Genomic DNA, 12,694 nt, shown 5'->3' with positions numbered 1-12,694 from the left:
AGGGGTCGCCGGGGGGCCGCGGCCGAGGCGGGGGCGCGACGCCGGCGTCGGGGCGCGGGCCTGGGGGCGGCGGCGGGCCGGGGCGCGCGCACCGTGGGGCCGGCGTCCGGGCGCGGCCCCGGCCTCGCCTCCCTGCGCTCGCGGCGCCGCCTCCTCCCCACGCCGCCGGCGCGGTCCGGGGGCGGGGACTCGCCGCTGCGGAGGCCGGAGACGCGGCGGCGCTGGGCGCGGTGCGGGGCGCACGGCGCGGGGCGGACGAGAGCGCGAGGCCGGCGGCGGGGGAGCGCCAGGCGGCCTGGGAGCGCCAGGCGGCCTGGGAGCCGGGCCCGCAGTGCCGATCGGCCGCCGGAGCCGCGGCAGGAGGTGAGTGCGCGGCGCGCGTGTCCCGGCTCCGGGGCCGCCCCGGCCGCCTTGCCCCTCCCCGTCTCTCCCTGGCGCACCGCCCGCGTCCGGAGACGGTCCCCCGGCTCGCGCCCGGGCCGCAGCCCGTCACCGGAGCCCGCTCGCGGCCCGAGCCTTCGCCGCGGGGCCGCCTCGGCCCCCGGACCCCCGGCCGCCGCGAGGGGCCGTGCGAGCTCTCTGCCCCTGCGGAGGCCGGTCGGGACGCGCGGGGCCTTTCTTTTTTGTTCTCCGCTTTGTCACGCGCGTCGGCATCCGAAGTCAAAGGCGTGCAGCCCCGAAGTCGCACTAGTGCCGGTCCCGCGGGCGTGACTGGCGCCGGCGGAGGGCGGGGGGCCGCGGCGCGCCGCTCACCTCCGCGTCCTGGCACTCGGGCGCCGCGCGGGTGCCCACGTTGGCAGCTGTCGCGTCCTGGCAGGTGACCGGGAGCTGGGCGCCGAGTCCCCCCGGCCACGAGCGCTGCAGCGCATCCGGAGCCCGTGTCGGGGACGCTCTGGGCGCCCTCCCTTACGTGTGTTTCTCACCTTTGGCTTGTGTGGAGCATTGATAGAACTTTTGCTCTGGTGTAAAGATAGTCTCCTGGGCTTATACATTAGTTTCTGTTTCACACCCTGTGTGCTACTTTAATGATTTTTTTTTTTTAAACACAATAAGAAAATAACCTAGTTTGATGAATGATCTTTTCAGAGGAATTTGAGAACCCTTGTATTGGGAATGCCATCATATTGGTCGTTTTCAGATAGCCCCTTTCCAAATTTGCGTGACCAAACTTGTGTGGCTTTCATGGGTCTGAGATTTCCTTTGTCTGGGTTGGGGTCTTGAAGGCCCTACAGCTCAAAATCCCGCAAATGTTGAGGGGCATTCCTAGGGATGGGTTATTAAGATGTCCCACAGCCTGATGAAATGTTTAACAACATTCTAGTGACTCTGTTTGGCTTATGGCCATCAGATTGACTCAAATTTAGGCAGCTTTAGTATTTCGGAAATTTTTGGAGCATGGGACCTGGGGAGGCGTGGAATCTCTTGGCGGTTTGGTCTTTGTGGGTCTCCTAGGGCATTCTAGCTCCTCCTGCTTGTGTTATAGAAGATTAAGGTAAGCTCATGTGATTGGGAAGAATGCAGAAACCAGTAATTTGGTAAGACTTGCTGTCCCTAGGCCAGAACTCAATTTTTAAGGCATCACTGGTCAAAAAGACGTTGAATTCTTAGGATGTTTAAAGAAAACAATAAGCTGTTCCAGACGTATCTTGTTCTCCTATGGAGAGGTTTTCGTGTATGTGTGTGTGTGTGTGTGTGTGTGTGTGTGTGTGTGTGTGTGTGTGTGTATTTTTTTAATTGGTTTAGTTCAAAAATGAAGGACTGTGAACGAGAGGACCGAGTGGTGGTAGGGAGTCTGGGGGGAGGGGGTGGGTTATCAGATATGGACGACGTTGCTTTCGGGAGCTAAGGATGTCCTCTCCTTTCTGATTGCTGGCCATGGGCCCACTTATTGATGGGGGATGACAAGATTTTGTATTTATATTATTTTTTGAGGGGTGGGGTAGAATGAGGATGGTTGACTGTGTCAGCCCAGGGCTCTCTATCTTCCGTTGGCTTTTGTGGCCACCTTCCCCCAGCAGGGAGGAAACTGCTGACCTTATTGAAAATCCTCTGAATGTGCAGGCAGGCTTTCTGCATCTGAAGCACAAAGGGGAGAAGGGCAGAGCCTGGGGGAGCTGCCTCTCCAGGGAAGAGTTGGAGGCGGGGGGTGTCATTTCCAGAAGCCTGGGCTGAGCAGGTCCCATGGCTGAGCACCTTGGTGAAAGGGAGCTTGAAGGCCGCATGGCTCCCAGGAAGGGAGGGACAAGAGGCTCCATGCCCTGGTTTTAATTTAGTTGTATTATTTTTATTCCTTTTTTTTTTTTAATGATCTAATGTGAGAAATAACATCCATCATTTGCATAACGGGGGGGGGGGAAGAACCTCTTATTTTTGTTGTTGTAGTTAATATAAAAAAAAAAGACTACACTTCTTTTTTTGCAGAAGTAGGAGGAATGGTCTTTATAATGCTTTTGTCTCACTTCAGAAGAGTGTTGAGTGGTATTTCCATTGCCTGCCCCCCCCCCCCCCCCCGCAAGAAACATTTTTAGGTTGTGGTCATTTTCTTTTCTAGACTTTTCCAGTTACTGATGCCATTACATGAACAGTCTTGGCTTGAAGTTTAAGAACTGCTTACTAAGTTCCCAGAGTCTACTTTGCCTCACACAGAAATTTCCTACACTTTTCAGAAAAAAAAGAAGAATAAAGATGCGTGCCTTCTCAGATTGTTACAATACCTTGATCTTCTTTTTCTTAAAACCCTTCAGGGCTGTGTTAATAGAACTTTCCCTAGCTAAGATTTTGAAGGTTAATTAGTGCCTGACAGGAGATAAATATCTATAAAAGTACTATATGATTACAATGATACAGATTATAGTTTGCTGTGGTTTCCCAAATTTTTTGATTATTCTCATAATTAAACGAAACAGGATTAATTCAGTGTTGTCTAGCAGTTATCTTAATAGAAAACCATTTTTTAGTTCGTTATTTATCAATCAGGGGCACGTGCTGTTATTATGGTCTTCTATCTCAAGGCCCAGTGTGCAGTCGGGGCTGGATCCCTGCTTCCCCACAGTGGAGGTGGACCCCTGTTCCAAATACTCCTTGAATTTTGAGTATTTTTTGGTCTGTTTCTTGTCAGGTCCGATTCTGTCATCATCGATTTTGCTTTGTGATGCGGCTCCTGCGGAGCTGACCAGGGATAAGAAGCCTGCACCTTCCGGGGGCTGGCTTGTGTTTGCCCATGCCTACGTTTATTGCAGTAACGTTAATTTGTGCCTTCTATATGAATCTGAAAGCTTCAGCGCCCCTGTAAGGTTTGGTTTAATTACAGTTTTTCAGTCTACCTCGCTGTGCCGGGTGCTAAAATCCAAGGAGTTCCTCAGGCAGCTCAGAGGGTGGTGACTTTGACCTTCAACAGAGGGGTTGAGAATGCAGATTTAGTTTCTACCTCTCCTTGCACCCATTAGTATTTTATGGTTGTATAATTAGGATACGTATAATATATACTTCTGAGTTATTTTTATGTAATTGTTGTGTTACTGAAACATAGTTGCTCTCGCTTTTTGGATAAAAATAAAATGTAACTTTTAGGATTTTCTGCCCCAGCCCTGTGGAACATCTGCTATACCCTCTGGGATGCACGGGCCCTGCTGGTAGACTCAATTCTTACAGCCCAACAGCCATACGTGAATGGGAGTGGTTGTGTCCCAATAAAACCTTATTTATGAACACCCACATTTTAGTTGCATGTGCCTTTCACATGTCATGAAATCTTATTCTTTTGATTTTTTTTCCAGCCATTAAAAACTATGAAAACTAGGCTTACGGGCAGTCTACAGAAACAGGTGGCTGGCAGGATTCAGCCTTTGGGCTGCAGTTTGCCAACTCTGGATCTGGAGGAAATATTTGGGAGTTCTTGCCAAGAGGTAGTCTTGGCATTCATGTAGGAGGCGGCCTTTCTTCAGAAAATTCCAAGTGCTGGAAAAAAACACAGTGGAATTTGGTTGCTCTCATTCATTTCATTCATCCATCTTGCTCTGATTATTTCCACTATGTAATATTATATACGCTTATTAACCTTTAAGGGTTTTTTTTTAAAGGTTTTTTTGGAGGTATAATTGACATGTGATGTTATGCTAGTTTCAGGATGTACAGTGTAATAATTCAGTCTTTGTACATATTGCAAAATGATCACCACAGTACGTTTGTCACCACAGTTACAAAACTGTTTTCCTAGTGGGGAGAACGTTTAAGATGTACTCTCAGCAAAGTCAAATACGCAGTACAGTGTTACTAACTGTAGTCTCCACGCTGATGAAGCCTTTTCTTTATAAACCATCAGCTTCCAGACTTGGGGAAAACATGGTGTTTATAATTGGGGGTTGAGGAAGTGAGAGGAGGAGATTCTCTGCCCTTCCTGGTAAGTTTTTAGAGCAATTTAAGAAGAGTGCAATGGACCTGGTCATTCAGTCCTAATGGTTTAGAGCAGGAGTTGACAGACTTCTCTTAGGGGCCAGATAATAAGTATTTTAACCAGTTTAGTCCTCGTAGTAACCCTGTGAGTAGATGTGGATAAGCTCTTCAACTCTGCCTTGTGGCCACAAAACCACGGTGCGTGATAAAAGGAACAGGCCTGGCTGTATTTACAGAGCAGGCCTACTACAAGGGGCTGGTATGCTGACCCCTGGCTTGGAGACCTTCTTGGGGCATCTTAGAATATCTTTAAGCCCTCAAAAAAATGTTGGTGACTGACAGCACCGAGCTGGGGCATTCTCAGGTCTGTTTGCTCACTGCGGGACGTCTGAACTTCCTGCTGAGCACCTCTCTGGCTGTCCAAGATCATGCGAGGCCATTTCCTTTGAGAAGGAATAAAGGTGGGGCTCTCTCACTGTTTGGAGAAGCCATCTTATTTCTACCGTGGTGATGTTGGTCTAACAAGCTGTTCTGATCTGATTGGTCTTAGGTACAGCTTTTGCCTATAGGATTAAAAACCCCTGTGTGGAGGGCTGCCCAGCTCGGTCAGTAGAGCAGGCAACCTTGATCTTGGGGTTGTCGGTTTGAGCCCCATGTTGGGTGTAGAGATTGCTTAAAAAGAAAATCTTTATTTATTTATTTAAAAAAATTTTTTTTTAAGTTTATTTATTTTTGAGACAGAGAGACAGAGCATGAACGGGGGAGGGGCAGAGAGAGAGGGAGACACACAATCGGAAGCAGGCTGCAGGCTCTGAGCCGTCAGCCCAGAGCCCGACGCGGGGCTCGAACTCACAGACCTCGAGATAGTGACCTGAGCTGAAGTCGGACACTTAACCGACTGAGCCACCCAGGTGCCCCAAAAAGAAAATCTTTAAAAAAACACAACCCTATGTAGAAGTAAGGACATGAGAAAAAAATAAAAGTATTTAACCAATAGGTTCAAGGGGCCAGTGCATTTAGCAGATTGCTCATTTTCAGGTGTTTTTTCTTTTCTTTAAAAAAGTAATTAGTGGTTTTTGTCTTCTATAAAAATTTTTGTCTTCTAGGCAAACAGTAATTTTAACCAGTAGGTTGAATTTTTTTTTTAAGTTTATTTATTCATTTTAAGAGGGAGAGTGTGTGAGTGAGCAGGTATGCACAAGCAGGACAGGGGCAGGGAGAGATGGAGAGGGAGAATATAGGGCTCGATCCCATGAACCGTGAGGTCATGACCTGAGCCAAAATCGAGAGCCGCTTAGCCGACTGAGCCACCCAGGTGCCCCTCAGTAGGTGGAATTTTAAAAATTAAGCCGGGTTTGGGGGGCACCTGGGTGGCTCAGTCAGTTGAACATTAGGCTCAGGTCATGATCTGGCAGTTTGTGGGTTCCAGCCCAACATTGGGCTCTCTGCTGTCGGCACAGAGCCTGCTTCAGATCCTCTTTTCCACCCCCCCCCAACCCCTGCCCCTTTCACACATGCACACGCTCTCTCTTTCTCTCTCAAAAATAAACATTTAAGAATTGGCGGTTTTTCATGACTTCTCCAACTTACCAAGAGACTTTCGGTGCAAAAAACACACCGCTTTCTCTTTCTGCAGGAAACCTGGGCTTATACAGAGTTCCGCTAATTTAGGTTAATCATTTTCCAGTATGTCAGATACTTGTAATCCAGTATGAGACAAAGCATTGTGAAGCCTCAGTTGCAGCCAATGTTAACACGCCTGATGTGTCTCCTACCGCTGCTGCCACCCCCCAGGTCCACAGCACTTCCAAGGTGAAGGGAGGAGGGTGTTTGGTGTGCCTGCCACCTGTAAACCGTGGCTCTGCGTGACTGTCTCAGTGTTCCTCAGGCTTCGGCATTTCCTACCTGGAAGTGCCCTTCTGTTGCAGTCCCGGAAGTCGGCGCTGAAGCACCTTACCGGCCAGGGGTTCGGTGCTGGCCTCCCTTCCACATCTCACCCTCTTACCTGGGCGGCCCTGTGTCCATTGGGAGCCCAGGGCTTTCCTAACTGTGCCTTCTGGGCAGCCGCACCCCTTCCTGGCCAGCCAAGCACTGGGTCGTAGTGAGGGGCTTCCTGGAACCTCTCTTTTTCATAACGTGGTCCTGGTCGGGGGTGCTCCTGCTGCAGTGGCAGCCGGGAGCCAGCGCCGGTGATGGGGGTTACTGTGCTTCGGGACAGCAGAGTCTACAGGATGAACACGTCAGGCTGGTTCCTTATAAAGCAGCATGGTGGTGGAAGGAAGACATCCGTCACCTTTTTGTTATAAGATGAGAAGACTCGCTGTAGAAATGGTTTCTTAATCCTCTTTCCATCTCTAATAATAATAGCATTTATTGAGCAGGTACTATGTGCCAGATGTGGTTCTAAGCCCTTCTATCTCAACTCATGCAGTCCTTACAGTAACCTTGTGAGGAGGAGAGTGATGCTCAGATAGGTCCTGTGGCTCCTGACACGTGGAACCAGGGCCCCACACTGGCCAGCAGGTTCCAGAGTTTGTTCTGTTAACACTGCCCTGAGCTGCTTGCTGCTAGCACTGCACCTGTCTCCTGGTGGTTGCTCAGTATCTTTTTAGTTGGCTGGCTCAAGAAAGGAGAATATTGAATGATCATCAGAACGCTTCCCTTGAAGTGAGAATTGAGTCTATATTTATAGTTTTCAGACTTGTAGGCTACCCATCCGTTGACTTCTATCTGCTGGGATAACAAAAGGTCATCCAAGGATCCCATCTAGAAATATAGTCTTAGGGAATTAAGTATATGATAAAGATAGGCTTTCGAACCCCAAGGTAAAAACAGATTTTTCATTAAAGGGTGCTGACAGAACTGACTAGCCATTACAAAACAAACAAACAAAAAAACGCCACAAAAAAAAACCGCAACCTGTATTTTTTGATTTTTTTTTTACCTCTTACATCAAAAGGGAATTCCAAGTGGATGAAAGATTTAAATAAATATATGAGACTATAGGTATGTTGAGAGAGGAGATATGGGTAAATGTATTTCTAAACTTAGAGTAGAAAATGTCTAAGTATAAACAAAATCCAGATTCAATAAGAGACTGACACGATTAGGTTACTTTAAAACACCACCCACAACTAAAAACTATGGGCAAAAGATTTCAAAGAGAAAGTCAAGGAACAAATGAAAAATTGAGAAAAAAAGATATTCCCATGAAAGACAAAAGGTTTGTTTAACAAAGAGCTCTTACGGATCAACAAGATGAACACCGAATTTTAAATATGGACAAAGTATGAAAAGGCATTTTACCAAAATGAACATACAGATCACCAGTAAATGAAAAGATGTTCATTTATGCTTATAACTAAAGAAATGTTTTTTGTTTTTTTTTTTTTTACTATTTATTTTGAGAGAGCGAGTGAGCCAGGATGTGGAGGAGGGAGGAGGAGAGAGGGAGAGGAGAGAAAGAGTCTCAAGGAGGCTCTGCACTGTCAGCACAGAACCCTGGATGGGGCTTGATCCCATGAACTGTGAGATCATGACCTGAACTGAAATCAAGAGTTTGGACGCTTAACTGACTGAGCCACCCAGGCGCCCCAAGGAATGTATTTCTTCTTAAGTAGATAGACTCCATGCCCATTCATGGGGCTTGACCTCACAGCCCTGAGGTTAAAAGTCATGTCCTCTACCCGCTGAGCCAGACACGTGCCCCAAGAAATGTATTTTAAAATATCATTACTGATGAGATTGCCAAATGTTAAAATGTTTTATTTTGTGTGTTATTGTGTGAGAGAACAGACATTTCTCATACTACTAGTGTATTTACTAGAGTAAATTGTTGGAACTGTTTTGGAAGCCAATATAGTAAGAGCTATCAAACATTTTTTTTAGAGAATTTGGATTTATAAGAGAGTTGCAAAAACAGTACGGAAGGTTCCCACGTATTCTTCGCCCAGCAATCCCCTTAATTAGTTGTCATGTCTCTATGACAGTTTGTCAGTCTTTCCCTTGCTTTTCACGATCTTGACACTTTGAAGAGTGCTAGTCAGGTGTTTCGTAGAAGGTCCCTCAATTTAAGTTCCCCTGAACTTTTCTCCCGGTGCATCGTATTTATTAGGCGTTACGTGACGTCAGCGTGGCTCAGTGGTGACGTTTACCTTGATCGCCTGGCTAAAGTGATATCTGCCAGGGTTCTCCACTGTGTGCCCGTTGTAGTTTGCTAAATATTTAGGAGGCAATAAGATTTATAAGTTTTTTTTAATGCTTGTTTATTTTCAAGAGAGCGAGAGTGCGCATGTGCACAGGCGAGCAGGGGAGGGGCAGAGAAAGGGGGGGACAGGATCCAAAGAGGGCTCTGTGATGCGGGGCTTGAACTGACAAACCATGAGATCATAATCTGAACTGAAGCTGGACGCTTAGCCAAATGAGCCACCTGGGTGTCCCAAGGGCCATCAGTTTTAAAGGCCTATGACCCCGCAGTACCACTTACTGAAATTTATCTCCACCTGTCTGTGATTTATTTCATCACCTGCAAAATGGGGGTGACCAGTGCCCCTGTCAGAGCTGATGGGAAGATTCAGTGAGCGCTGTATTTGAAACACTTGATCAGTGCCTCACGCACAGTAAGCTCCTTGCTGGTTCAGCCTCCCTTCCCAGAGCCCCTGGAAGCCAACTGTGTTTGGAATTCAGAATTCAGAGGATAATAAGATGTGCTTATATATCACATGACAGCCCCAGCAGGGTCATAACCAGACACTAATGCTTCTGCAGCAAAACATACGAATATTCACATGAAGGGAGAAAGATAAAGACTCTAAGCAGCTTCAGGTGAGTTCTGATCAGACCTTGATCTGAGTTCAGGTCAGGTTTTGTTGCTGGGTAAGTCTTTTAAAATCCCTTTGGGCTTTTAGAGCCTTTTGGATTTCAGGATTGTGGGTGAGGGATGGCACCCCTGGATAGGAGTTTGCAGACACAAACGTGGATGTGAAAGGTGTTCGTGGCAGCATGGTTGGAAATAAGCCTAGAAAACCCCGAATGATCCTCTGTAGGAGAGTGGTTAAATAAATCCTGGCACACAGTGGTGCCCCATTCAGACCTTTAAAGAGAAAAAGGCACACGGTAATCTGCCTCTAGGAAAAGTACGATAAGATATATTACTAAATAATTGACATTTACAGAACAGTGTGAATGATCTTGTTTGCACTTAAAAATGTGTCACTGCTTGTTTATGCATTAAGAAACATCTAGAGTGACCTCTAGAAGAGTTGCTGTGTATTAGAATCCCCTGGGAAGATTGAAAAATACCAATACCTGGGTCCTCCTCTGAAGCTATTGAATTGGAGGGGCGCCTGGGTGGCTCAGTCAGTTAAGCATCAGACTTTTGCTCAGATCATGATCTCACGGTTTGTGAGTTCAAGCCCCACTCTGTCAACACAGAGCCTGCTTTGGATCCTCTGTGCCCCTCTCTGTCTGCCTCTCTCTCTCAAAAATAAACACTAAAAAAAACCAAAACAAAACCCTTTAAAGCCACCCAGTTGGAAGTGGAGGAGTGGGGCCCGTGCTTGGGTCCCAGGCAGTGCTGGTGTCCTGCAAGGGTTGACATCACCTGGAATACAAGGGGTGATGACATCAGGTGGGAGGAGGGAGTCTTTGCACTGTGTTTTTCTCCCCAGTTGTACTTGTAGTTATATATATATATATATTTTTTTTTTTTTTAAGTTTAAAAAGAGTATAAAAAGACTTTTGGATGGAAATCAGATATAAGGCAATGAAAAAACACATTTTCAGCAGATACATAGAATTTTCCAGAAGTTCAGGATTTCTGAGCATTACTCTCCTTTAATAGGTACATGCTTGCTGATTACAACTGATAATCAATTTTTATTTTTTTTTATTTTTATTTTTATTTTTTTTTTAAAGTTGTCTTTTATTTATTTTTTTTTTAATTTTTTTTTTTTTCAACGTTTATTTATTTTTGGGACAGAGAGAGACAGAGCATGAACGGGGGAGGGGCAGAGAGAGAGGGAGACACAGAATCGGAAACAGGCTCCAGGCTCCGAGCCATCAGCCCAGAGCCCGACGCGGGGCTCGAACTCACGGAGCGCGAGATCGTGACCTGGCTGAAGTCGGACGCTTAACCGACTGCGCCACCCAGGCGCCCCTGATAATCAATTTTTAAAAAAATTCTTTTCCTCTTTCATCCTGAGAGAGCAGAAGCTGGTGAGGAAGGCACCAGCAGAGGCTGAGGTCAGTTCTGTGCTTCAGCATTCTGGGGGTGCTTTATTTCAGGTGAGTTGCCGAGATTGTGCATGTCTCCATTTAGACTCCCACACTAGTACTAATTATTCAGAAGGAAGAGGTCTCCCGGTGACACACTTAGAAATACTTTAGGGCTAGAGCCGGCCCTGTCAGCTCTTCTCTGTGCTTACTCACGTGAACTTAAGCTGGAGGTTGAGTCCCACATGGTCTTTGATTGCCCCTCCTCTCCCCCCTCGCCCTTCACACCTCCCTCCTGCCTCCATTGTGGCCTACACCTGGCATAAAAAGGTCCCTGTTCTCAGAGATGCCTTTTGTTGTGCGTGCCACCCTCCCTCTGATAAGGTCTCATTTTATCTGGCTCAGCAAAGCCATCTGGAAAGGTCGGCTTTCCTTGTGCGTTGTGCCCAGTGCTGGTGTCTAGGCAGACCTGGTCTTGGGTGGAAGCCCACGGACAAAGCTGATGGCTCCCTTCTTGTAGAGGCCATGTCTGGGCCTCTCTGGAGAAGGGGATGGCTCCGTGCAGTTCTCCTGCTTAACGTGGACATGAACCCAGAGAGAGAAGCAGGCATTCAGAGCAAGACTGGGCCAGTGCCTCACTCCTGCTGGCAGAGCCCTACGCGGGGCAGGCGGTCCACTTACTCCGTGGGCATCCACAGTCCTGGGCGCTTTCCCGGCTCTGCTCACCAAATGCTTTAATTGGGTGTCATTAGTAATTCTGTCCAGCGTGAAAAACCCTCTCTTATTAGGCCTCAAATAAAAAAGCCCTCTTTGGGGAATAAATCAGAAATGGATTTTTTTTTCCCCTAAAGTGTTGCGGAACCATTTCATATTTGCTACTGCTGTTCACAGAGATGATTAATTCTCAACCTGTACTGGAGAGGCAGGTACTACCCTTATCCCCATTTTACAGAGGAGGAAACAGGTGCACAAGAAGTTGTTACGTGCCCGAGGTCTCGAGCCAGCAGGCGATGGGTCTCCAGGATGATGCTCACTCCCACGAGCCTGTCCTGGGGAGGCTGGCCCACCCCCTGGGGGCGCACATCAGCGTGGGCTCGGGGTGCACTGCCCACATGGTCTTCTCCTTGGATGGCTTGTCCTCTTGAGGCGAAAACGCCTTCGCGTTGGCTGTGAGGGTGGATGTGGCCTGCTTCGGGTCCGGCACTGCTGGCGTGGAGGCTTATTTGCTTGTTTTATTTGGCAGATTCTCGCACAGCCTTTGAGATGATGGGCCTGGGAAACGGACGCCGGAGCATGAAGTCGCCGCCCCTGGTGCTGGCCGCCCTGGTGGCCTGCATCATCGTCCTGGGCTTCAACTACTGGATCGCCAGCTCCCGCAGTGTGGATCTCCAGGTGTCTTGCTGGTTTGTTTGCATGGGTGTCTGAGAGTATTTAAAGTTGCCAAGTGGTGGGGTCTGACGGGTTTGCCGTTCACTACCCCCTAAAGCACTACACTCAGTGGCTTGAACGCTCCCTACCCTGAATTTGGGCCTCCACATATCCCTGCCCCCTGCCCGGGGCCGGACTTTGCCCACCAGCTGTGCCCTGGGGTGGGAGAGGACCTCTTTGCTGCCAGAGCAGCCCTCTCTGCTTTTCCTGTGAGCGGATGATTTTCAGTCGAGCCACTGGGGCTGGCTCTGGGAAGGCCGCTTACTTAATTACACTGACCGCAGCCCATCCGGTCCCCCAGTCCTCTCTAGGTCTCAGCGGTGTTGGGAATGTATGTGCGTAATGCGTGTGAGAAATGTGTATGTAGAGGTGCCACTTGTTACTGGCTACTGCCAGTAACATCATATCAATCATATCATCCATATCAATTAAGGATATGCATTTTAGTTTTCCATTTTGTTGTTGGTCATCGTGGGTCAGGCAGGTGCTACACAATGACAGAGAGTCTCGTTGACCAGACTCCTCTGTCGGGTGCCTCTGACCCCTCTTCCCCACGAGGCCTTCGTCTTGGCCTCCCTCCACCCCTCCCGTCTTCAGCCGGCCCAGCCCACTTAGCAAAGAATCCTGCTAAGTCATCCCTACCTCCCAGTATCTGATCAGG

The 12,694-nt window shown here is 48.1% G+C and overlaps 1 protein-coding gene across 1 annotated transcript in view; it reads left to right on the top strand.

Annotated features, from left to right (window-relative positions):
• Positions 1-217: 217 nt before the first annotated feature.
• Positions 218-12,694, top strand: part of GOLM1 (golgi membrane protein 1) — a 57,707-nt gene continuing 45,230 nt past the window's right edge. Inside the window, exons 1-2 of the mRNA XM_086685121.1 lie at positions 218-363; positions 11,849-11,997. Coding sequence (XP_086541247.1) covers positions 11,869-11,997 — 129 coding nt within the window. The 5' untranslated portion in view covers positions 218-363; positions 11,849-11,868. The remainder of the gene's footprint in view (positions 364-11,848; positions 11,998-12,694) is intronic.

This window comes from Puma concolor, chromosome D4, assembly GCF_028749965.1.
Source record: "Puma concolor isolate L17-30 chromosome D4, mPumCon1.1.hap2, whole genome shotgun sequence".
Taxonomy (NCBI): Eukaryota; Metazoa; Chordata; class Mammalia; order Carnivora; family Felidae; genus Puma; species Puma concolor.
Note: the sequence above shows the minus strand (reverse complement) of the source record. Positions and strands in the feature narration are given on the sequence as shown.